This window comes from Trichogramma pretiosum, unplaced genomic scaffold (genome assembly GCF_000599845.2).
Source record: "Trichogramma pretiosum strain Unisexual culture from Peru unplaced genomic scaffold, Tpre_2.0 scaffold61, whole genome shotgun sequence".
NCBI lineage: Eukaryota > Metazoa > Arthropoda > Insecta > Hymenoptera > Trichogrammatidae > Trichogramma > Trichogramma pretiosum.
Window position 1 is genome coordinate 1055464 of NW_019641638.1, and position 24436 is coordinate 1079899.

At 37.3% G+C, this 24436-nt stretch overlaps 6 protein-coding genes across 6 annotated transcripts; 3 read left to right on the forward strand and 3 right to left on the reverse strand.

Moving 5' to 3' along the window:
* Positions 1 to 519: 519 nt before the first annotated feature.
* On the reverse strand, positions 520 to 1669 carry LOC111693792 (delta-latroinsectotoxin-Lt1a-like). The gene is made up of 2 exons (XM_023459451.1): positions 633 to 1669; positions 520 to 556 (listed from the first exon to the last, which is right to left on the reverse strand). Exon 1 carries the CDS (start codon positions 1667 to 1669, stop codon positions 674 to 676), a length of 996 nt encoding a protein of 331 aa, XP_023315219.1. The 3' UTR covers positions 520 to 556; positions 633 to 673.
* Positions 1670 to 1859: 190 nt separating this feature from the next.
* LOC106656378 (ankyrin repeat and SOCS box protein 7-like) lies at positions 1860 to 3977 on the reverse strand. The gene is made up of 3 exons (XM_023459452.1): positions 3757 to 3977; positions 2520 to 2871; positions 1860 to 2441 (listed from the first exon to the last, which is right to left on the reverse strand). Exons 1-3 carry the CDS (start codon positions 3975 to 3977, stop codon positions 1860 to 1862), a joined length of 1155 nt encoding a protein of 384 aa, XP_023315220.1.
* A 5305-nt stretch (positions 3978 to 9282) lies between these two features.
* On the forward strand, positions 9283 to 9954 carry LOC106660347 (ankyrin repeat domain-containing protein 27-like). Its single transcript, XM_014383283.2, has one exon. It carries the CDS (start codon positions 9283 to 9285, stop codon positions 9952 to 9954), a length of 672 nt encoding a protein of 223 aa, XP_014238769.2.
* An 888-nt stretch (positions 9955 to 10842) lies between these two features.
* Positions 10843 to 12576, forward strand: LOC106660346 (zinc finger and BTB domain-containing protein 41-like). Its single transcript, XM_014383281.2, has 3 exons — positions 10843 to 10935; positions 11012 to 11123; positions 11201 to 12576. The coding sequence occupies exons 1-3, from the start codon at positions 10901 to 10903 to the stop codon at positions 12287 to 12289; spliced, it is 1236 nt and encodes a 411-aa protein (XP_014238767.1). The 5' UTR covers positions 10843 to 10900; the 3' UTR covers positions 12290 to 12576.
* Positions 12577 to 14702: 2126 nt separating this feature from the next.
* Positions 14703 to 16930, forward strand: LOC106660345. Its single transcript, XM_023459453.1, has 2 exons — positions 14703 to 15751; positions 16873 to 16930. The coding sequence occupies exons 1-2, from the start codon at positions 14703 to 14705 to the stop codon at positions 16928 to 16930; spliced, it is 1107 nt and encodes a 368-aa protein (XP_023315221.1).
* A 3637-nt stretch (positions 16931 to 20567) lies between these two features.
* On the reverse strand, positions 20568 to 23394 carry LOC111693797 (zinc finger protein 184-like). Its single transcript, XM_023459461.1, has 2 exons — positions 21769 to 23394; positions 20568 to 21144 (listed from the first exon to the last, which is right to left on the reverse strand). The coding sequence occupies exon 1, from the start codon at positions 23249 to 23251 to the stop codon at positions 21794 to 21796; it is 1458 nt and encodes a 485-aa protein (XP_023315229.1). The 5' UTR covers positions 23252 to 23394; the 3' UTR covers positions 20568 to 21144; positions 21769 to 21793.
* Between the last annotated feature and the right edge of the window lie 1042 nt (positions 23395 to 24436).

Genomic DNA, 24436 nt, shown 5'->3' on the forward strand with positions numbered 1-24436 from the left:
AAGAATTTTTATTTTGATGTTTGTTTGTATTTGATATTTAAAATCAATGCCAATTTTTTCAAAAAATTAAATTATTTTCATGGTAAGGAAAATTTGCTAAATTGGCGAAGGCTTGTGGCAAAAATTAAGCTAAAGACTTATCTGTACTAAAATATGAAGCAAAGCACACGTTTTAAAAAGTATGCTTTGCATTTGCCCGTACATGTTATATTCAATGCATATTTTGCTGCAATCTTCTAATATAGGCTGACTAATTTATCATTGTGTGATATATCAGTAATAACAATCATTTAGCCAATGTGCTTTGATGTCCATGACTGAATAAACTTTCTCTTATACAATAGACGCTAAGTTAAGATATTTCAGTTTATTTTTTAAATTCAATAGGATGCTTTCATTTTATAACTTAAAGTTTACGATTCATATCATTATTAATTACATTCTTAACTATATGTTTACTGTCTAAAATTTTTATTTTATACATAATGTTAATTGTGCAAACTTACAAAAATATTTCAACATTGTTAATAATTCTTCGTGTATTACCTTGCTTTGCCTAGAAAATAAAATAAAGAAAAAGATTTGAAGAAAACTATTATTTACGGAATTTAGACAATAATTGATGAAAATACCTTTGCCAACGGCATCATGCGTTTGGGCCTTGTTGTGTAATTTATGCAATGGTTTTTGCTGCCGAGCATATGTTCTTTATAATGTCTTCACAAGATGAATCCTCTAATGGCACGGCAAATGCCTTGGCCCATCGGCGGCAAAATCCATTCAACATAATTTCGAAGATGTATGCCGAGCACGTCTGGCCGAGAGGTTCTGTTAGTGAACAATAACTGGACTTCTGCACGAACTTGAAGTACTCCTTATAAGTGACTAATTTCGTCGCCTGTTCCGCTGGCAGACGAACGAAGTCGTAGAGCGACAGGCTCGGCTTCATCTTCAACTCCTTCGCCTTGATCACGAAGTCTGCGTTGCTGAGCCAATATTCAATACTGAACTTGTTGAACCATTCGTACTTGGATAAAAGTTTAACGATCGTCAGCGCGTCACTTCGGTTCGGTGCGTATGCGTATCCTCGTCTCTCAAGGTGCTCCACGATCATCATAATCAGAGAAGCTATTTCCAGCTTCGTACTGTGCCCTTTGCTCGTGACAGTCGCGAGCCGCTCGTTGAATTGACTCTCCGCGGGGAAAGCGAAGTCGGCCAGATCGGCGCCGTGATCCAACAGCAGCTTGACCGAATCCGGGGCGAGATTCGCCACGGCTATTTGCAGCGATTTCTGCCCCGCGCTGCTCGTGGAATTGGGATTGGCGCCGCGTCTCAGCAGCACCTCGACCACCTTCTTGTGTTCGTGCTTGAGAGCCAAGTGTAAGGGCGGATCGTCGGAAAGCGGACAGTTCGGATCCTGGCCTGCCTCGAGAAATTTCTCGACGATCTTCTCGTAGCCGAACGCGCAGGCCGCGTGAAAATGCGTCAGGCCGCCGGCGGAATCGTCCTCGTCGACGTAGTTCGCGTTGAAACTGTCGTATATTTTGAAGAGGAGAGGGGCGACGAGGTTGTAACCGTTTTTAGCCGCGAAATGAATCGCCGTGCTACGACGCAGTATCGGTTTGCCGTCGTTGTCAATTTCAGTCTTGTCTTTGTAACCGGTCTTCATATCCTCTTTTTTCGAGACGATGGACGACCGCCACGGCACCGGACGCTAGTTTCAATTTTAAATCGATCCTACTATTGGCCGCTTCGAATGCCTCGCCGAAGTAACTCACGGTGGGAAAAACGAAGCTCGACAGATCGGCGCCGCGATTCAACAGTATCTCGACCGCGTCGGGCAAGAGACTCGCCGCGGCCTATTGAAGGGGTGTCCGACCCAACTTGTCTTTTGCGTCGATCTCTATCGTTAGATTATTTTCATCGATGATCTCGAAAAATGTCTTTATCCATTGAACATTTTCACACTTCTTGAAAATTAAGTGCAAATGTGTCAATCCCTCCTCATATGCGAAATTCATATTGGCGCCACGATTCAAAAATACATCGACAACATCTGGACTGAGACTCGCTACAGCTAATTGAATAGGTGTACGACCCAACTTGTCCTTCGCGTCGATCTGTATCGTTAGATGATTCGCATCGGTGATTTCAAAAAATGCCTTGATCAATCGAGAATTGAAATACTCGCAAATGACGTGCAAAGGTGTCCATCCCTCCTTATTGGCCAAATTCGGGTCGGCACCGTGTCTCAGCAGCAACTCCATCAGCTTCTTGACCCGAAAGTCCTGATTCAGAACCAAGTGTAGTGGCGAGTCACCAGTTTTTTTTACGATGCAATTGGGGTCCTGGCCGAGCTCGAGGAATTCCTGAATTACATCGTCGAGGCCGTACTTGAAGGCCACGTGGAAATGTGTGTATCCAGATTCGTCGGAGTAATACTAATCGAATCTGTTGTATATTTTGAATAAATCATGGACGATGCAGAATAATTCAAGTCCATCAGCACGATGTAGTGCAGTGGTTCGACGCAGTGACAACGGCTTGCCATCTTCATTTAACTCGGGCTCGTCCCTGCAACCGTTGCGGACCACAAAGTTGACTAATTCTTCCTTCCTCTTTTTTACGGCCTCCAAGAGAAAATAATCGATTTCTTCGCCTCGAAAAAAGTCTCGTAAATTCGGAAGGTTGCCTTTCCAATCTTGCAGCAACAGTGTAAGACGGAAGTAAAATGAATATCTGTCCTGTTCGTTCTCCCAATTAAACTCTTCTCGTAAACTCTTCAGTTTTGCCAAATAGACTTGGCTTAACTCTTCCATGTCTTCGGGATCCGTTGACGTTTGAAAGAAACGATGGGTGAACATAGCTATACTGATGATATATTGATCGTTATCAATGATTAAACCGCCCACACAAATTTACAATCCCTGATGATTTTACCACTTGTGATCCTTACAAGATCATATTGTGTACTGAACAAAACTAAAATTACTACTTGCGTCTTTCCATTAGCGTGGCCAGGGTTCAACTAGTGTGGGTGCCAATTTCAAATTTTCTGCTCAGCTTGTATATATTTTTTTTTGGACTTTGATGAGTACAAAATTTTTTAATTTTTATTGATAATTATAAATAATGTAAGTTTAGAAAAAGGGGTAAAATCAGAATGCTGCTTTACTTCCTTTTTTCTTCTTTCCACTTGATTTTTAAATTGATTATCCGATGGTTTTTGAGACATTTTTATTTTTAACAGCACTTCGATAAACGTTTTCAAGAGAAGATAATATTACTGCTGCTCACGAACTGACCACAAAAGCAAATGATGCTCAAAGATTGTTAACGAATTTTTTTAAGGAGGTTCCCTCGGGTAACACGCTAGTCAATTGAGAGTTCGCGCAGTAACATGGGTTAAGCTAGCTGGCTTGTCGTCTGCTAGCCCTAAAACGAGCCGAAAAAGTCGTGTTTTCGCATCTTTTATTAAAAAAATATTGAAAAAACGGCAGGCTACCTCTACTTTGAGACACGGTTTTTGAAAGATAAGAACTTTCTCTACAATTTGTATATAATCATTCCCCTGCGAACTTTGATTTCTTTTCATAAATTGTAAATGTAGCTCAAATTTTCATGAATTCCTATGTTGCCCATGTTAATTTTCGAAACTTTGATCGCGTTTTTCTCGAGATTTTGCCTGGCTTGGGCATATGTGAGCTATACCATTGGATTCGGGAGGTCAAAATCTATCAATATTGATGTATGTACTTCTGGCGAACTTTGCAAGGGAACCTCCTTAAGTTGAATGCATTGGTAGAGAAGTGGGGGGTGACGAAGCTCCTTCGCTCCTTCAAAATTAGTGGGGGTGCCGCGGCACCCACGGCACCCATACTGGCCACGCCAATGCGTCTTTCTCTTACACCCGTCACGTTCCCGAAATGAGTAGAGCCAAGCGCCTGAGCAATCATGTAAACACAACACAACACCATGTGTAACGTTTTGAGTTGACTAACGTTTGATATTTATTTTTTTGCGGAATTAATTTCATGCTGAATCTGACGCTTTTTTCATCGGTCAGCGATGCAGGACGGCGCTGCGCACTGGCCAATTTATGCGAATGGCGCGTAATTGTCACTCAACTGGAATAGATTCGAAGCTATTCGAACTTGCTGTTCATTCAAGCTCAAGTTAGGCTAAAGACATTCGCTTTTGATGATTTTCGTAATTTTTCTACGATAAAATAGGTTGCAGTTCAAACTATCAAGGATCAACACTCCGTTATGATATTTTATTCGAAGCAACGTGAAAATATAAGAAAAACTAAAACATGAAGTGATCAAATGCAAAGTAGGTTTTGTTTCAACGTATTAATGATAAAAATAAACAATTGACAATAAGTTTGAGCAGCAGATATGTAGACCAAAATTTATCGAACGATTCAAAAATTTGTACATTTTTTCTGTTACATAATTTTTCTTTTTAATTAAACATTTTTCATAATTTATGTCGGTACTTGTATTATATTTCGAAACTTTCTTTATTTTATTTCTATACTAGATTTAATTATCAACGAATATAAGTACGTGTCGAATACGATTTTAGTTGAAAAAAATCTTTCGTCATTCAATTAACAAAGAATACGCTACACAGAGGTATAATATAATTGATATATATAATTGATTTTGGGAGGCCGGTCGAAATAATTCCAGATTTTCTGATAAACAGTTACTTGCAAAAAAAATTCAGCTATTAAATAGGATGTTGAAAGTTCGTTTTTTGAAAACAACGGTATTTCAAAGAAGAAATTCACGCGAAACCGTATTGATATTTTAATTCATGTTTGAAAGAATAAAAAATTTTTACAGTTACGACCAAATCGACGTGCCAGGGCTGAAATATGCCGCTTCGGCATTCGGTATTTCTGCGTTTGAAGCTTCAGCTTTAACTATTATTTTCATTCCAGCGACAGATTCTGGAATAGCATCCAATTTTACTTCTAAAACATGAAACATGAATATGGTGTAACTTCGAACGCAGAAAAAACCATCCTTCAGAATCGAGCGGGAAATGGCATCTTTCTACTCGGAGCGCGACATGGCATTTTTCTTGTCTGCTCAGTGAAGTGGCATCTTTAAGCACTGGCACGTCGAAATGAATAACAGTTTAAAAAGCTTCATTGTTCATGACAATGATTGTCTAAAATTACATAGCGGATATTTTAAATAAATTCCATATTTCTAAGATTTGCTTTCCATATGTACTGCATCAATGTGATTTTCGAGACGCTTCTTGGTACTAAATGACTTGTGACAAGTCTTACATTCAAATTTTCTCCGTTCATGAGTTAATTTTAAGTGATATTTGAGTACACTCTTGTATCCAAATGATTCGTGACAAATATCACACTCAAAAGGTTTCCTACTCATATGTACTGCACTCATATGAATTTCGAAGCTGATTTTGTATCTAAATGATTTGTGACAAGTATCACACTCAAAGGGTTTCCTCCGCAAATGTACTATATTTAAATGTTTAGTGAGGTGACCTTTTAGTCCAAATGATTTGTGACAAATCTTACACTCAAAAGGTTTGCTCCGATTATGTACTGCATTTATGTGAGTTTTGAGGGTACTTTTGACTCCAAATGATTTGTGACAAACATCACACTCAAAAGGTTTGCTACGATCGTGTACTGTCCTTGTATGTTTATTTAGATCACCCTTGTATGAAAATGATTTGTGACAAATTTTACACTGAAAGGGTTTGCTCCGATTATGTACTGAATTTATGTGTTTATTCAGGTTACCTTTTTCTGCAAATGATTTATGACAAATCTCACACTCAAAGAGTTTGCTCCGATTATGTACTGTATTTACATGTGTAGTGAGGTGATCTTTTAGTCCAAATGATTTGTGACAAATCTCACACTCAAAAGGTTTGCTACGATCGTGTACTGTCCTTGTATGTCTATTTAGATCACCCTTGTATGAAAATGATTTGTGACAAATGTTACACTGGAAGGGTTTGTTTTTATCATGTACTTGATTCACGTGCCCTTCAAGAATAGATGGGTATCTAAACGATTTGTGACAAATTTCACATTCAAGTGGTCTACTGCCCTTGCGTGTCGTTTTCTTTTGTCGGGCTGAAGTTGCTTCTTCTCTGGTAAATTTACGATTACTATCGTAATTGAAGTCTTTTTTAATTAAAATTGTAAGCTTCTTTCCATTCGAGTCATTTGCTGGATTTTCTTCCTTTACAGTAGGTTGGCAGATGGTCGTCAATGAGGGCTTATGTTCCTGTTTTACCAATACGCTCTCGCAATCTATCAGAATATCCTCATCTTCCTTCTGCTGCGACGAAATACAGTCATTGGTGGGATTTGCCTAAAATTAAAATTGTGTTATAGTTATTTTATGGAGCAAATCAGAACATAATTTCAAAAGATAGATCTTACCGATGATTCATTCGTCGATGATTCATCAGAGTTTTCGGTTTTGCAAATTTCTAATTCATGTGATCCATCGTCCTTATTCGTCGTTTCTATTTGTCTTGTTAAACNAAAAATAAAATATGTTTACGCCGCGGATGTAATTTATACGGTTTTTCTGCTGAGAGCTGTTTTAGAGCAAATAATGGTATAACTTGTCGCTTGAAACGAGAAAATTTTCAAGCTTTCAATCATGATAATTTAAGAGTTTTTATTTTGATGTTTGTTTGTATTTGATATTTAAAATCAATGCCAATTTTTTCAAAAAATTAAATTATTTTCATGGTAAGGAAAATTTGCTAAATTGGCGAAGGCTTGTGGCAAAAATTAAGCTAAAGACTTATCTGTACTAAAATATGAAGCAAAGCACACGTTTTAAAAAGTATGCTTTGCATTTGCCCGTACATGTTATATTCAATGCATATTTTGCTGCAATCTTCTAATATAGGCTGACTAATTTATCATTGTGTGATATATCAGTAATAACAATCATTTAGCCAATGTGCTTTGATGTCCATGACTGAATAAACTTTCTCTTATACAATAGACGCTAAGTTAAGATATTTCAGTTTATTTTTTAAATTCAATAGGATGCTTTCATTTTGTAACTTAAAGTTTACGATTCATATCATTATTAATTACATTCTTAACTATATGTTTACTGTCTAAAATTTTTATTTTATACATAATGTTAATTGTGCAAACTTACAAAAATATTTCAACATTGTTAATAATTCTTCGTGTATTACCTTGCTTTGCCTAGAAAATAAAATAAAGAAAAAGATTTGAAGAAAACTATTATTTACGGAATTTAGACAATAATTGATGAAAATACCTTTGCCAACGGCATCATGCGTTTGGGCCTTGTTGTGTAATTTATGCAATGGTTTTTGCTGCCGAGCATATGTTCTTTATAATGTCTTCACAAGATGAATCCTCTAATGGCACGGCAAATGCCTTGGCCCATCGGCGGCAAAATCCATTCAACATAATTTCGAAGATGTATGCCGAGCACGTCTGGCCGAGAGGTTCTGTTAGTGAACAATAACTGGACTTCTGCACGAACTTGAAGTACTCCTTATAAGTGACTAATTTCGTCGCCTGTTCCGCTGGCAGACGAACGAAGTCGTAGAGCGACAGGCTCGGCTTCATCTTCAACTCCTTCGCCTTGATCACGAAGTCTGCGTTGCTGAGCCAATATTCAATACTGAACTTGTTGAACCATTCGTACTTGGATAAAAGTTTAACGATCGTCAGCGCGTCACTTCGGTTCGGTGCGTATGCGTATCCTCGTCTCTCAAGGTGCTCCACGATCATCATAATCAGAGAAGCTACTTCCAGCTTCGTACTGTGCCCTTTGCTCGTGACAGTCGCGAGCCGCTCGTTGAATTGACTCTCCGCGGGGAAAGCGAAGTCGGCCAGATCGGCGCCGTGATCCAACAGCAGCTTGACCGAATCCGGGGCGAGATTCGCCACGGCTATTTGCAGCGATTTCTGCCCCGAACTACTCGTGGAATTCGGATTGGCGCCGCGTCTCAGCAGCACCTCGACCACCTTCTTGTGTTCGTGCTTGAGAGCCAAGTGTAAGGGCGGATCGTCGGAAAGCGGACAGTTGGGATCCTGGCCTGCCTCGAGAAATTTCTCGACGATCTTCTCGTAGCCGAACGCGCAAGTCGCGTGAAAGTGCGTCAGGCCGCCGGCGGAATCGTCCTCGTCGACGTAGTTCGCGTTGAAACTGTCGTATATTTTGAAGAGGAGAGGAGCGACGAGGTTGCAACCGTTTTTAGCCGCGAAATGAATCGCCGTGCTACGACGCAGTATTGCTTTGCCGTCGTTGTCAATTTCAGTCTTGTCCTTGTAAGTGAAGAGTGAAGCAAAGAAATACCGTTGTAGTTATATACGTGATTCAAGTGAGACTTATCAATTTTATAAATTTTTATTAGTGATTGTGTTTTGAGTGAGCGTGTAAAACAATTATGAGACCATCGAAAATGTTTAAAACAATGCGAGAAAAATTGATTGAAGGTTGGGAGAAAGAGGAAGATCGTTACAAATTTTTCAACAATTTTCTATCTTTGATCGATAATTGGAAAGTTCATCTTCCAAATCTTCGAGACGATCTTCGCACGGAAGAAATTGATTGGCTTCTGATCGAGGCCACAAAATATCAAAATAAAATGCCAGAAAGAAATCAAGGAAAACGAATAATCGAGTTCGTGGCAGCTAGCGGCTACAAGGACGAGCCCGAGTTGGATGAAAACGGCAAGCTAATATTGCGTCGCACCACTGCGATACATTATGCGACTTCATTGGACTACCATTTGTTCAAAATATACAACAGATTCGACATCAACTACGTGGACGAAGATGGATACACACATTTTCACGCGGCCTGCAAGTACAACCGTTACGACATAGTCGAGAAATTCCTGAAGCTCGGGCAAGATCCCGATTGTCTCCCTCGGGAGCCGAATACGAACTCAGTAGATTCACCGCTGCATTTCGCCCTTAAGAGTAGCTACCTCGTGGGAGCCCAAAAAAAGGTGATCGAATTATTGCTTAAAAGTAAGGCCGACCCGAATTTGCCCGATAAGGAGGGATCGACACCTTTGCACGTCATTTACCATTGTAATCGTCGACTGATCAAGACTTTTTTCGAGATCATCGATGCGAATCATGTATCGATACAGATCGACGCAAAGGATAAGCTGGGTCGGACAGTGCTACATTTGGCTTTAGCCGATAAATACGAAGAGACGGCCGAATTACTGCTGACAAGAGGCGCCGATCCCAATGCGGCGATGATGGACGGATCAACTCCGCTGCACATCATTTGTCAGCAACGTTACGACATTTACACGGCCCGATTCTTTTTCAAGATCAGCGACGATGGAGGTCAGACGTTGCGAGTCAACGCCGTGAACGACTTGGGTCAGACACCGCTACACTTGGCTGTTGAATACAACATCAGAAGCTTGACCAAAGTGTTGCTGAGAATAGGTGCCAATCCGAACTTGGCCGACGGAGACGGATCGACTCCTCTGCACGCGATTTGCAAAAAAGGCTGGGACGATCAATCGGCGACATTCTGGAAGATGTTCCTCAGGATCAACGATGCGATTCAGCAGACGCTACAGGTTGACCGCCGAGACAAGTGGGGTATGACGCCCCTTCAGTGGGCCGTGGCGTACATCTCGCCGAACACCGTTGACATTCTCCTCGATCGTGGCGACGATCTGTCCAACTTCGTTTTTCCAACCGAGATTTACTTCGCTGCGAAATGGGACACCGGGGAAAGTAATTTGAATGTAGGAACGTCTGGCGTCTTGGCCGTCGTTGAACATCTCGAGAAAAGAGGATACGAATTGGGTCGAAGCGATGCCCTTACAATAATGAAAGTATTCTACAAGGACGGATCGTTAAATATTTTGATAAATTTCGAAGCTATGCGCGAAGAGGCCATGCAAAAAAACTAATCACGTACACAGACTACTTCGAGTTTGAAAGCTCGGATCTAATCAAGTCTTTCTTTCTAAGGCGTGAGCTTAGCTCGTGCCTGCGCGTTGCAGTGGCGGGACAATTAGTTCGTCAGTGGGCACTGGAAATTTTCATGCTGCTGACACGCTACCGGCTGCCGATTCTTTGCTGTGACATCATTGAGCAGCTGACGAACGCGGATTTGTTGCAAGTATGCGTGGCAACCGAAATCAATACAAAAGAACATAACCAAAAGATGTGATTTCGTTTCTTAAAGGTATTTTCTATTTTTTAGTATTGTAAATAATAGTTTATTTACCATTTTCTAACTTTCAATGGTTATATTATTTCCAGACAAGGACGACGAGGGAATTCATGTTCTTCTTTCTTTAATTATAGTGTTAAAACATCATTGTGTATTAAATAAAAACTTGGATTTGACTTGTAACAAGTGTCTTATTTGTCCGATTATCATATTCAGATTAACTCGCGGAAGTAACCGCATTGGGTATTATGACATCGATTGATTTAAAAGTACGAGTGACAAATATTCCAGGTGCTGATGTCACGTGTGAGGTAAAAAGTAGTTTATGACTTGACATTTACACCGGGGGACATGTAATCAAAAAACCAGTCTAAGAATTGAAATTAGGTAATCTGTAATAATAAAAATTGTATTTCGATTAGCCTTTTTTTCGTTGTTTTATCAAATAGAAGAAACCAACTTTTTATTTATAATTTTTAATTTCTTCGTGCTAAAATATTATTTGTGGAAAAGTTATTGTTCTTCACAAGTCAGATCGAGTGTAATATTGCCCCGATTATATTGATTCCTATTTCCATATCATGATTAGTAAATATTATTGACATCAGTTTGAGCTCTATTTCGACCTGTAACGGTAGTATTGACAGAGTGAGTCGCCAAAGACATTTCCAACGAGTAAGATGGAAACTAGTGGTTTATTCAATCCTGCTTTTAGGTAATTTTTATTTTTTGAGGATGAAGTCATAAAAATATTAAAACGTAATTTTAAGATCTAATTGATATTATTTCAGAGTGAAAGTCGAGCCTTGTGATGTTTTGCTTACCCAAAATAATTATGAAACCATCGACGCGATACCCGTAACTGAAAACGTCAAAAACGAAAGGTTTTTTCAAGAAAACTGGGTAAGATTTAATAATTATTGGCGACTGTAGCAGTTAAGTTTTAATGAACCGTCCCTCATAACTTGAATCTTTTTCAGACCCAAGAGTTTCAAGAAAATAAGCTTGACGACATTCAAATCGAATTGGAATGTACAGACATGAAGCCCAATTTATTGGCAGTTGCGAAAATAGAAGATTATTCTCCAAGTCAATGGCCGGATAGCGATGAGTATAAAACCAGAAGCACAATAAAAGTAGAAACTGTCGGGTCAGTGAAGAAAGAAATTTTGAGAGAAGGAGAAAATGATTTAAATTTAGGACGTGGACTCAGCGAGAAAAATAAAAAAAGCAGTGTTTTGAAAGGGATGAACTATAAACATAGGCTAATAACTCAGATTGAATCAGTTCGTAATGCCAATATCAAACATGCATGTGGTACTTGCGGAAAAGTGTTCAAACGAAATCTCAATAGACACATCGATTCGGTACATCGTAAAATAAGACATGCATGTGATATATGCCAAAAGACATTCACACAGAAAACGAAACTCAAAATCCACATAGATTCGGTACATCGTGAAATCACGCATCCATGCGATGTATGCCAAAAGACATACTTAGACAAGAGTACTCTCAAAAAACACATCGATTCGGTGCATAATGGGGTCAGACATGCATGCAATATAAGTCAAAATTCGTTCTCAGGGAAGAATAGTCTAAGAAATCACATCGATTCGGTGCATCGTAAAATAAGGCATGAATGCGATATATGCCAAAATACGTTCTCAAAAAAGAACAGTCTCAAACAACATATTGATTCCGTGCACAATCGAGTCCGACATGCGTGTGATATATGCCAAAAGACATTCTCAGAGAAAGGCACTCTCAAAACTCACGTCGATTCGATGCATTATAAAATTATGCATCCATGTGATGTATGCCAAAAGACATTCTCAAACAGGAGTAATCTCAGAAAACACATCGATGCGATTCACAATGGAATCACCCACGCATGTGATTTCTGTGAAAAAAAATTTAAATATCAAAGTGAAATTGCTAGACATAAAAAATTGTCGCACAATGGTATTATACATTCATGCGAGACATGCGGCAAGACATTCGGACAGAAAAGAAATCTCAGAGCTCACATCGATATGGCGCATTCCTCGCTCAATAAGTCCCAATAAATGTTTAAATTTATGTTCAATTGTGAATAAAACAGCGTCTAGTACATTGTTTGTGAAATTAGGAGACTTATTAGAAAATGATAATTCATTGCAACAATTTTATTCTTCGTTATGTTATTTCGCTGTCGCGTACCTAAAAATAACGTTCAAGATGGAAAAACAGTAATAATGAGCTCAATTTGATTCTTTAATAATAAAAAAATGATGAACTTTTCTATCGGATTCTTTTCAGAATATTCAAAATGTTCGAACAAATGTGTATAAAGAAACAGGAAAACTTCAATTCATCTTTCTATCTTAAGCAAAAAGACACGTGTAAATTTTTTTTTAAATGACTAAATATTAAGACCTAAAATTGGGCATGGATAACGATGATAATTATAAATATTATATAAAACAGACGAAATTTTGTAAGATTCCATATTGTTTGAATAATAAAAAATTGAATAAACATTACCGCTTAATAAGTGTCAGAAAATAAATCTAATTTTTTTAATTGTCATTCTTGTTTACTGTAATAAATAATAGTGTCTTATTTTATAAGTCATGATTATAATTATTTTTCAAAGTTTCAATCGACAAACTTACATTATATATATCATAATGACTCGAATTGTATCATGTTGAATATATAGAAATCTACATTTATCATTACATAAAAATCTAATTGATAATAAACTGTTATCCAGCTGTGATTACATTTTTCTAATTTATTATATATTTTCTAGAAATTTTCTAATACTACATATTTTCTATTAGTAGCAATATTAGTATGCACTCGCATCGAAAATTGACAGTTACGAGGGCGGATCGATTCTGCAGTTGGCTAGTCGGCTGTGGACACATTCGATGCTCTCGAGCTACTACCTCCTACAGATTGATTGTAATCTAAGTACACTTGGATTTGGCTTACGACAAGTGTCTTATTTGTCCGATTATCGTATTCAGATTAACTCGCGGAAGTAACCGCATTGGAATGACATCGATTGATTTAAAAGTACGAGTGATATAGTCCAGGTGCTGATGTCACGTGTGAGATAAAAGGTAGTTTATGTTAGGTAGGTAAAAGGTAGTTTATTTTTTATTATAAAACACAATTAAAAACAAAATTAACGAGATGAATGTAATTCTCAAGTATACAGGGTTAAATTATTTTAAAAAGCTTAACCTGGGTTATAAATGCGAAGTATCTAAAAAATTTTGAGAATAAATATAGATTTGATAAAACGTTTTTTTAACTAATATAATATATTGCTTGTACTTAATTCAATCATTACTCATAAATAAATAAAAGAATTTTCTAATTTTCTTTTTTTTCTGGCGATAATTTGTATGTTTTATAAAAATTGTAAGATCGCAAATGATTACACGATATTAAAATTTATTTTATACAAATTTGTAAGTATATTAGCGCTTGTTATATTTTGCATCATGGCTCAAATAAAAAAAAATTATACTTTTATTGCTGCTTTTATTGTTCGTTTGGTAGAATACTAAAAAATACTAAAAAAGACTTACAAGAATAGCCACATTAAAAAATAAATGTATACGATTTTCCAGTTCTAGAGATAATTGAAAGTTTTTACACAAATTTTTTGACCAGTATAGGCGTGCACTTGCTCCGGTTCGTTGTCTTGCAATATCAGGTTTTGAGAGGCAAAATCAGGTTTTGGGTCTTTCACGATATTTCCGTAAACTTGTAAACCGTATATTATTCGTTGTTGAGAATAAAGTTAAATCGATGGATTATTGAACTAATAAAATTAACGAATGAACTAAAAAAAAATCTAAATTTCGATAGAAAACTTAAACTCATTTTTAAAAAGTTTACTTATTTAAAACAATAAAGAACTGCACAAAAACCGATGTTGAAAGTGAAATTTGAACGAAAATGCAAAAAATATTTTACATGCCAAGTGTACGGAAAAAATTCACGAGAACAGCGACAGTAAGAAATTTAGACTTTTCATTTCTGGAAAGAGCTATCGAAATTTGTACATTAATGATTTGAATTTAAAGTTTTCCTACATCGCTGAGCTTTTTGTATTGATAAAAAGGTCACGGTCATTTCACTACAGTTATATGACTTGATTGCATAAATTCTGGCGCAGCAAGAAACCAAAAAACTTAAAAATTTGTTCCCCGCGACAGCTTCAACTTGCATTGCAGATCTCATATTTGAGTGTCGCGTTCAACATAAAACATAAGTATGTTTGTCTACATTATTACAGTAAGTTTATAGTTACAAAAATTTGTGTTGACATTATTGCTTAGGCGCTCATCTCTACTCGACTCGACAGTCGAAAACGTAACAGGTAAAAATTTTTGATTTGCTCAGTACACAATATTTGCTTGTAAAGAGCAAAAGTATTAAAATCATCAGTGATTGTAAATTTGAGTGCGTGGTTTAATCATGGATCACGATATATATTATGATGATGATAGTTTAAACGATACTATTTGCAAAAGACGTCGTCCCCTTCCTGAAGACGAAGAAGATGATAATTTTTTTGATTTTTTGGTTGAGAGCGATGACGAAAATCCCGAAGACATGGATTACTATGGTCAAATCAACTTGGTAAAACTAAAGAGTTTACGAGAACGGTTGAATTGGGAGAACGAAGAAGAGAGATATCCATTTTACCTACGCCTTTCAAACCTGTTGCGAGATTGGAAAGGCGACCTTCCGAATCTCAAAGACATTTTTCGAAAGGAAGAAATCGAATGGTTTCTCAAGGAGGCATTAATCGACAGAAAGAAAACCGTTCAAAATAAGCGAGGACAATTTTTCATCTGCTTTGTGGACTCCACCGGTTACAGGGACGAGCCCGACCTAGATAAAGACGGCAAGCCAATACTGCATCGCTCCACATCAGTGCACTTGGCAGCCAAGCAGAATTCGTTAGGTTATACTGTTCTTCTATCAAAAATATACGAAAATTCTGACGTGAATCACATCGACGAATCTGGATTCACGTATTTTCACGCGCTCTGTAAGATTAACCGTTGCGAGAAAGTGGAAAAATACCTCGAGCTCGGACAGGATCCCAATTGCCTCGTGACAGAAACAGGCGACTCGTCGCTACACTTGGCTCTGTATCCGGGTTTGTGGGCCAAGGAGATGATGGGACTACTGCTGAAGAGAGGCGCCAATCCGAATTTGGCCAATAAAGAGGGATTGACACCTTTGCACATGATTTGCAAGAGTTGGAATTTTCGCACGTCGGGTGATGTAGCTAATACATTTTTCGAGACCACCGATGCAAATCATCAAACGATACAGATCGATGCAAAGGACAAGTTGGGTCGGACACCCCTTCAATTGGCCGTGGCGAATCTTCGTCCAGATCTAGTCGATGTACTCTTGGATCGTGGCGCTGATCTGGCGAGCTTCGCCTTTCCCACCGAGAATTACTTCGCCAAGGAATGGAAACCGGATGATGATGTTAAGTCGCCGAATTGGTATTTTTTGTTGGCGTCCTCCGTTCTGACCGTCATCGAACTTCTCGAGAAAAGAGGATACGAACTGGACCGAAGCGACGCCCTAACGATCATGAAATATTTCGCCAAGTACGAATTTTTCAAAAAGCCGGTGGATTATGATATACGATTTCGTTTGCGTGTTCTCAAGAAAGATCATACATATATGTTTACTCCGAACATGTCGCTTTATGACTTGATCCGGTCACGACCCGAAGATGCGGAAAAACTACTCACGTATGCGGATTGCCGGACGTTTGCTTCCGGAAACCAAAGATATTGGTATTATTCGTTTCAAAAAGAGCATAGAACGGCTAGTGCTATGTAATGTATCTGTGCGAGTTACTGTTGAAAAGATTATTCCGGCGTTGGGCACTGGAACCTCTCCTGGAGTTGACGCGCCACTACCAAATGCCAATTCTCTGCTGCGATATAATCATTAAAAAATTGGCGAACAAAGATTTAATGAATATTTGCTTCGCTGTCGCGGATCAAGACGAAGTCTAGAAAATATAAGGGAAGACATGGACTTCATTGTTTTACTAATTCTTTCATATGCAACCAGTCAAGATAAACGTGTACTGTGTGGACGAAAGCTAAAAACGATCATGATATATAAGCTTAAGCTTCTTGTTTTACAATTTTATATTTAATAATACTTATGTCTCTATAAAATTATGTCAAATATAACGCATGAATTATCTGCGTCGTGGCTCACGAATAAAAAAAAACAATTGAAATATTAAATTACGTATTAATGATGAAGGAATAATACAATTCTTATGTTTATTACTTTGACAATCATTACTGCAGCATAGCTATTTGCCCAAAGTAATACTTGTTATTTTTGAAGTTATTTTTTATTCGTTTTAATGCATTATGTTATCATCTCTGGTGTATCAACTAAAATATATTGTTTTGATCGTGTTCCACCGTGCATAAGTTTCACGTCTTATAATGCTTTTTCAAAATTGTCGTATGATTAAAAAAAAAAAAAAAACTATTTCGAACATAGCTTGACTTTCACTTTGTTTTTAGTAATTAAAACAATAATAATAGCATTATAATAATGAATTTGACGCAGATAATTTTTTTGCTTAAAGCGAGGAGTACGATACTGAATACATGGTGCAGCCACTTGGCAAAGTCAATTCGAAGTAATTGAAATGTATTGGAGAAGAGATTCATCGAAAGATCAAATACGAGCGTCGCAAAATTTCGCTACGTGTTATTTATTTGATTCGCCGAGGAAAAATAAAAAACCTTTGCCAATTCATTGGCAAAGAGCTTCCTCCAAATTTTATGAAATATTTTGCCATTTAAACAAGCATGGAACTGTTAGTTATAAAAATATTTGAAACCTGCGGCCATTATACGAGAAAACCAATTTTTTAAAGTCATCTTACGTCGCAAATTATTGATCTAAAAATAATGTTGAAGAAAACATAACTCATCTGGTCGAAATTTCAACACAGTCATTTACAAGTAAGATTTATTCGAACGACAAACAATAAACAAAGTTTTGAAAACGGGTCGTTTGCCGCTTCGTGTATTTTCAGATGTAAGATCAAGTTTGATTCGCGCCTGAATTTCTTCTCGCAATGGTCGCATTGATAATAATCTTTGCGGTCTTCGCGCACTGTCTTTTTAATGGTCGAGCAAAAGTCAAGGACTGTATAATTTGTTCGACGGAAAAATATCACATTAATCGTCAATCGAACCAAACTTTACTTTCTATATTAATCTCTATAAAACGTCACGTCTCGCTTTGCACGATGCATCGTGCATATACACACAATGTTTATGTCATCGCTATTATATTGCGAGACGATTGAGGCGCGCAGTTGGCACTTGGCAGTATACCGCTCACCGCGCCGCACGTCGCTTGTCGACTGTCGAATGTCGAATCGAGCATAGTTCAGTCGGACGTGGACGGTTACGCCGCTGCAACGTGCAAACAACGAAAGATCGCATCGATTGCTGCCGCAGTGATTCTCGTGAAAAAAATCGATTTGTTCAAACTTTAACTCAGTGTATTTTTTTTGTGATTGTGCTCAACGATGTTTTACGACGACGACGATTACGATGTCCATTGGGAACCTTATGATTATCCTAGTGATGACGATTACGCCTTAAGTGAAGACGACATAAGAGATGACTGCGATTCCGTCTACGTGTGTCAAAAACATTTAGAAGAATTGAAGAGCATGCGAAAAGAGGCTAATTGGACGAATAAAAAAGAGAGATATAAATTTTTCCTCCGTTTCGTAGACATGATTCGTTATTGGAAGAAACACCTTCCTAACCTCCGAGATATTTTTCGATCGGACGAAATTGATTGGCTTCTCGCGGAGGCCGCCCTGAACGACGTTGTAAGTAATAATCGCGGACTACTGTTAATCAGATTCGTGACCCGCACCGGTTACACGGACGAGCCAGAGGTAGACGAAGACGGCAAGCCTCAGTTGCGTCGTACTACTGCAGTGCACTGGGCAGCTCGAAAAGACTGCTACTCCATCATTCCTAAACTTTTTAAAATATACAACAGATTCGACGTGAATTACATCGACGAATCTGGATTAACACATTTTCACGTGGCCTGCAAGTACGGCCTCGACGATGTAGTTAAGGAATTCCTCGAGCTCGGCCAGGACCCCAATTGCATCGTAACAAAAACTGGTGAGTCGCCACTACACTTGGTTCTGAATCAGAACTTTCCGGTCGAGATGCTGATGGAATTGCTGCTGAGACACGGTGCCGACCCGAACTCGGTCGACGAGCAAGAATCGACACCTCTGCATATTATTTGCAACAGGAAAAGCGATGATTATTTGGCGAAGATATTTTTTGACATCAATGACGACATCCAGCAATCGATTAAGGTCGATGCTTTGGACAATTTGGGCCGAACACCGCTACAATATGCTGTGTTTAGGGGACACAGTGCGGTAGTCGAGTTACTGCTAAGAAGAGGCGTCGACTCTAATTCAACTGACAAGAATGGATCAACTCCTTTGCATTTTATTTGTCATCGAAAACGGAATGATGATTTGGCGAAGGTATTTTTCAGCGTCAACGATGATCTTAATCAGCTAGTGCAGGTCGACGCAGTGGACAAGTTAGGTCGAACACCTCTACACTTGGCTCTGAAATACGATCTCGAAGGCTTGATCGAATTGCTGCTGAGAAGAGGCTCCAATCCGAATTCGGCCGACGGAGACGGATCGACTCCTCTGCACATAATTTGCAAGAAAAGCTTCAAAAGAATGGAAATATTTTTAAAAAAATTTTTCAAGATCAACGAAGAAATCAAGCAGACGATTAAGATCGACGTCTTTGACAAGTTTGGTCGGACACCGTTGCAATGGGCCGTTGCAAATCTCTCGCTGGAAATGGTTGATATGCTTTTGGATCGAGACGCTGATCTGTCGATCTTCGTTTTCCCCACTGTCAGTTTCTTTGCCGAGATTGACCCGGAAAGTTATCGTAATTGGAGTAGCTGTGGACTTGAAATAGCGCTTCGTGCTCTAGCTATCGTCGAACGTCTCGAAGAAGGAGGATACGAACTCGACCGAAGCGATGCCTTGACAATCATGAAATCGTTTGTTAAACATGATTTCTTAAAAACTTTAGCATTTATAACAAGTGACAATTATTTGCGCAAAAGTTTCATAAACGATGCGAAAAAGATAATGTTCAATTCAAGCCTATCGCTCTACGACTTTATTCAGTTGTCACGCATAGAAGCTATCCGAAGCAAACTATTCACGTATACAGACTACTTCAAGTTCAAGTGCTCGAATGAAAAATTCTTCTATTTATATTCTGAATGTGCTTATAATCTGTTCGATATAATGCTGGGAAGATTTATTCTGCAATGGACGTTGGAATTTTTCTTGACACTGACGCATTACCAACTGCCGATTCCATGTTGTGAAAAAATCATCAATCAACTGACGAACGAGGATCTGTTGAACGTATGTCTAGCAGCAGACATCGTTGTGAGCAAAGAGTCCCAAAATGCATGATGCAGTTCGCAGAGGTATTTTCAAGAATTTCGTTATAGACTTTATTGAATTATTTTTTTCGCTATTTTTAACTTTATATGGTTATTATTTTCTAGGGCAGTATACGAAGGAATATCATACTTACTTCTTCAGTATTTTTAGGTTGTTCATTACATAAAACTTACACTGAAACGTGCAGTACTACAGCAATGGATTGGATGTAGAATATTATACTTAAAGTACTTAACCCAGCTTGTTCATGGGTTTGAGAAAGTTACAAAAAATAACAGTATCGACATTGAGATGAGAAAACGTGTTTTTGTACGCAAAAATGAAGTACCATTATTTTAATGTAGCAACTAAAGTTATAATTATATCGACATCAATAAACCAAGTCTTTAACTTTTAATACGATGGAGCTGATAAACTCATTTACATAAATACTTTAATCTCTATTTATTAATAAGCATATGTATATTTTACCTGTTATAATGGCACTATTAGTTTCGTGAGTTTAAAAGAGTTTTGTTACATAAAGAATCACAACCTCAGCACCTGTATTTTGCACCTGTATTTTTCATTTTTACATACTTTCTTGGGATGGATCAAAGTCAGGACTAGGACTAATTTTTTTTTGTAACGATTACATCAGATGATAGAGAATTTTTGACGGTGTTTAATATCCACAAAACAAAATTATTAAGATGAAGGCTTGAGTTTCTTTTTTCAATGAACTGCATCACAGTTCACTAATAAAAAAAAGTGAAATATTAATTTTTGGGGTAGTTTTTATTTATTTAAATTACAAACCATTAGTTAAGTTCAACATTGAATATAAAAAACATTCAGAAGCAAAATAATATATTTACCATTAGTATAGTAAACTAGTAACTCAATACCTTACTTTGTATATATTATTTATTCTCCATAAAATTGCGCATCTCATTTTGTGTCATGCATTAAACTTGTCATGTAAATGTAGCCTTACTGTAAGTTTTCAGTTACTGTTGCACTTGTTTCAAAATCAAATTCTATGCTTGGTCCAATTATCATACACGAAGGCTGACTCGCTCTGAACATCATCATTTCTATTATTCTTTTTTTCTTTTTGCCTTCTCCCGAGAGGATTAGTCAATTACCAAGACTATGTATGCTCACAAAGATGTAACTATCCTTTCAGCATATCATCATATCATCAAAGTCATAGTAATCGCACTTATCTCAAATATTTAATTCATTAACTCGCCAAACAACTGCATTATGTCTTTACTCGTGACCGCCATAACACATGCAGCTTACACGGTTCATAAAATATAGTGACTATAGGCACGAGAGTAATTCATATGTGTGACACTCCGAATGGAAGACCTACACACAAATGTTGTACCCTTTTGAATATTTACGAATTGAATGCAAACTTTAAACATCGTCAAGTGTACATATAGTAATGTTAAAAACATAATTCATTTTAAATCAATCGACAGTACTGCAAGAACAGCTGTTGAAAGTGAAATCTAAACAAAAATGCATACAAAAATTAAAGTTTAAGTAAAATAATAAATTTAAGAAAAAAAACAAGTATACTTTTTCATTACTTTCAAAATAATATTATTCATATTTGTATATTGTTTACTTGATACCGGATTTTATAATAGCACAGAATAACTTAATTTCGTTATTGATATTAGTTCACCTTTTAGTATAGTAGTAAATTAGAAATAAATTATTTACAAAATTTTTAAAAGTGAAATCATTTCAACTGTCGCTGAAAAATGATTTGATGTAATATATTTTGAAAAAAGTCAGTTATTTGAGATGCTGAATCTGAATGCGTGGTCATTACTTTCGTGATTTTACAGCTTCAGAAAAAAAATTAAAAAACAATAAATGAGAGTTGAAATATTTAGCATCTAAATGAGTAAGTCATTTACACAGTGGCTTTTCAGGATTATAAAACTTTTGATTTTCGATTTTCCGATGGACTGCACTTACGTGTTTTTTTAAATGCTCATTGCGATTATAAGCTAACGTGTTCTTTTATTTTCGAATGAATTGAATCTATGTGCTTCATCAGATTTATTTTTTGTCCAAATAACTTGCCACATTTTTTGCAATTGTATTCTTTGAGTTTTAAATGAATAACATTTATGTGTCTCGTCAGCTTGAATTTCGTACCAAAAGACTTGCTGCACTCATCGCATTTATGATTTTTGAGTTTCAAATGAACTAGATTTATATGCTTCATTAGATCACTTTTCTTTCCAAAAGACTTGTCGCACTCCTCGCATTCATGATTTTTGAGTTTTAAATGAACTGAATCTATATGCGTCATTAGATTACTCTTTTGTCCATAAGATTTGCTACACTCAAAGCATTTGTGATCTTTGATATTTTTATGAACTGTAGCTATGTGTGTGTGCAAGTGTGTTTTTCCACCAAAAGACTTGCCACACTCATCGCATTTATGATTTCTGAGTTTCAAATGAACCATATCTATATGCTTCGTTAGATTAATTTTTTGTCCAAACGACTTGTCACACTCTTTGCATTTGTGATTTTTGATTTTTTTATGTACTGCAGCCATGTGTTTATTTAAGTTACTTTTTTGACCGAAAGACTTTTCACATTCCTCACACATGTGTTCTTTGAGTTCCAGATGAACTGTATCAATGTGCTTCATCAGATCATTTTTATAACCAAAAGACTTTCCACACTCTCCGCATTTTTGATCTTTTATTTTCAAATGAACTGTATCAATGTGCTTCATTAAAGTCTGTTTTTTTCCAAAAGACTTATCGCACTCTCCGCAATTGTGCTCTTTGATTTTTTTATGTACTGCAGCAATGTGTTTATGTAAGTTACTTTTGCGACCAAAAGACTTTCCACATTCCTCACACGTGTGTTGTTTGAGTTCCAGATGAACTGTATCAATGTGCTTCATCAGATCATTTTTATAACCAAAAGACTTTCCACACTCTCCGCATTTTTGGTCTTTTATTTTCAAATGAACTGTATCAATGTGCTTCATTAAAGTCTGCTTTTGACCAAAAGACTTTCCACATTCCTCACACATGTGTGCTTTGAGCTTCAAATGAACTAGATCTATATGATTCATTAGATAACTCTTTTGTCCAAAAGAATTGCCACACTCGAAGCATTTGTGATCTTTGATTTTTTCATGAACCGTGGTAATGTGCCTGACCAAGCTTATCTTGTAGACAAAAGACTTTCCACACGAATCGCAGTTGTAATTTTTCATTTTTTGATGGACATTTATCATATGAACACTCAAATGTTGTTTTGTGACAAAAGACTGTCCACAATCGTCGCAAACAAATTTTCTTAGATACAAATGAACTCCATCCACGTGATTGTTCAAGTTTTGTTTAGTTAAGAAAATCTTACCGCAATGATCGCATTTGTGACGTATTTTGCTATTTTGATTTTTAAGCTTAAGTTCTTCTAAATCTGACATTGTAAAAATCTCTCAACTTTTCACTTTTAAATTGAAACATCTATCTACTGGTATTATTATTTCTCTACTGTTCTCAATTCAAATATGATGTTTACTTTTAACTTGGATTTCGCCGTTGAAATGTTGTGTACATCGAAACTAATGTTTCGATTCATGATATAACGAAAATTAATTTGTGTTCATTAAAACTATAATTTTATCGCTTGTAAAATGCACGAATTGAGCAGTTTTGGCCCTTATGATCTATGCGTAATTTAACAATTTAATTCGAACTTGTACTCGTACTTGAGTGTGCTCGTTGTTGTGTACTCGTAATGTGTTAGCATATGATAAAGTCCCTATTTTCATTTCAATTGTTGCAAATCAAAATCATATCACGCATATGCACGGGAATGTACATAATGTATATGATATGGAGATTAAATGTGTTGGTTGGGGTCTATCCGTATATGCAGATTGACTCGTCCTTGACTCGGCTCCAAGTCAGAAGGTTTCCCGACGCTCCATACATCGTCGGGTAATGGCGTGTCCTATAATAATCTTCTTCGGGGCAGGATAGAGAGAGTAGGAAAAATGACTAGAGTAGACTTGATATTGATTAACAATAACGATTGAATTTGTTCGGCCGGGCTGGCCTGTGCTCGTCACTACTGACTACAATCAACTCTGTATTTCCACTATATCTCGCCACATACGGCGAGTCAAACGGACGCGCGCCTAGTCGGTGCCCGCAGGCATAAGAGGGGAGGCAAGGTAGCCGACGCCACATATGACACTACGGATGGCCAATCTGCACAAATTGATATCTTTCACTCCCAGCAATATCGATCTATCGCTCTCGGTATCGGTCATCAAACAGGCATCAAACGTCGTGATGCCTGTGTAAGTGAACATATGGCTTTGGTTGGGTACGACTTTAAGGAACTCGAAATAATTCGATCTAACTTAGTTTAAATTTGAACTTGAATAAAAATTGTACGGTATTACTGTTACGGCATCAGTTCAAAAAATCGTTGTTCTTCTTCAAATCTTTCTATACAGACCAAAAATCAAGTATTCAGCATACAATTGATACGTTAGCAAAATGATATCAATCGTCAGCCGGTCGGTTGCTACAAAACGTCACTCGCTTTGTGTCGCGCGATATGTTTACACTTTTGCTTATGGGCTCGGGAATCAATACGC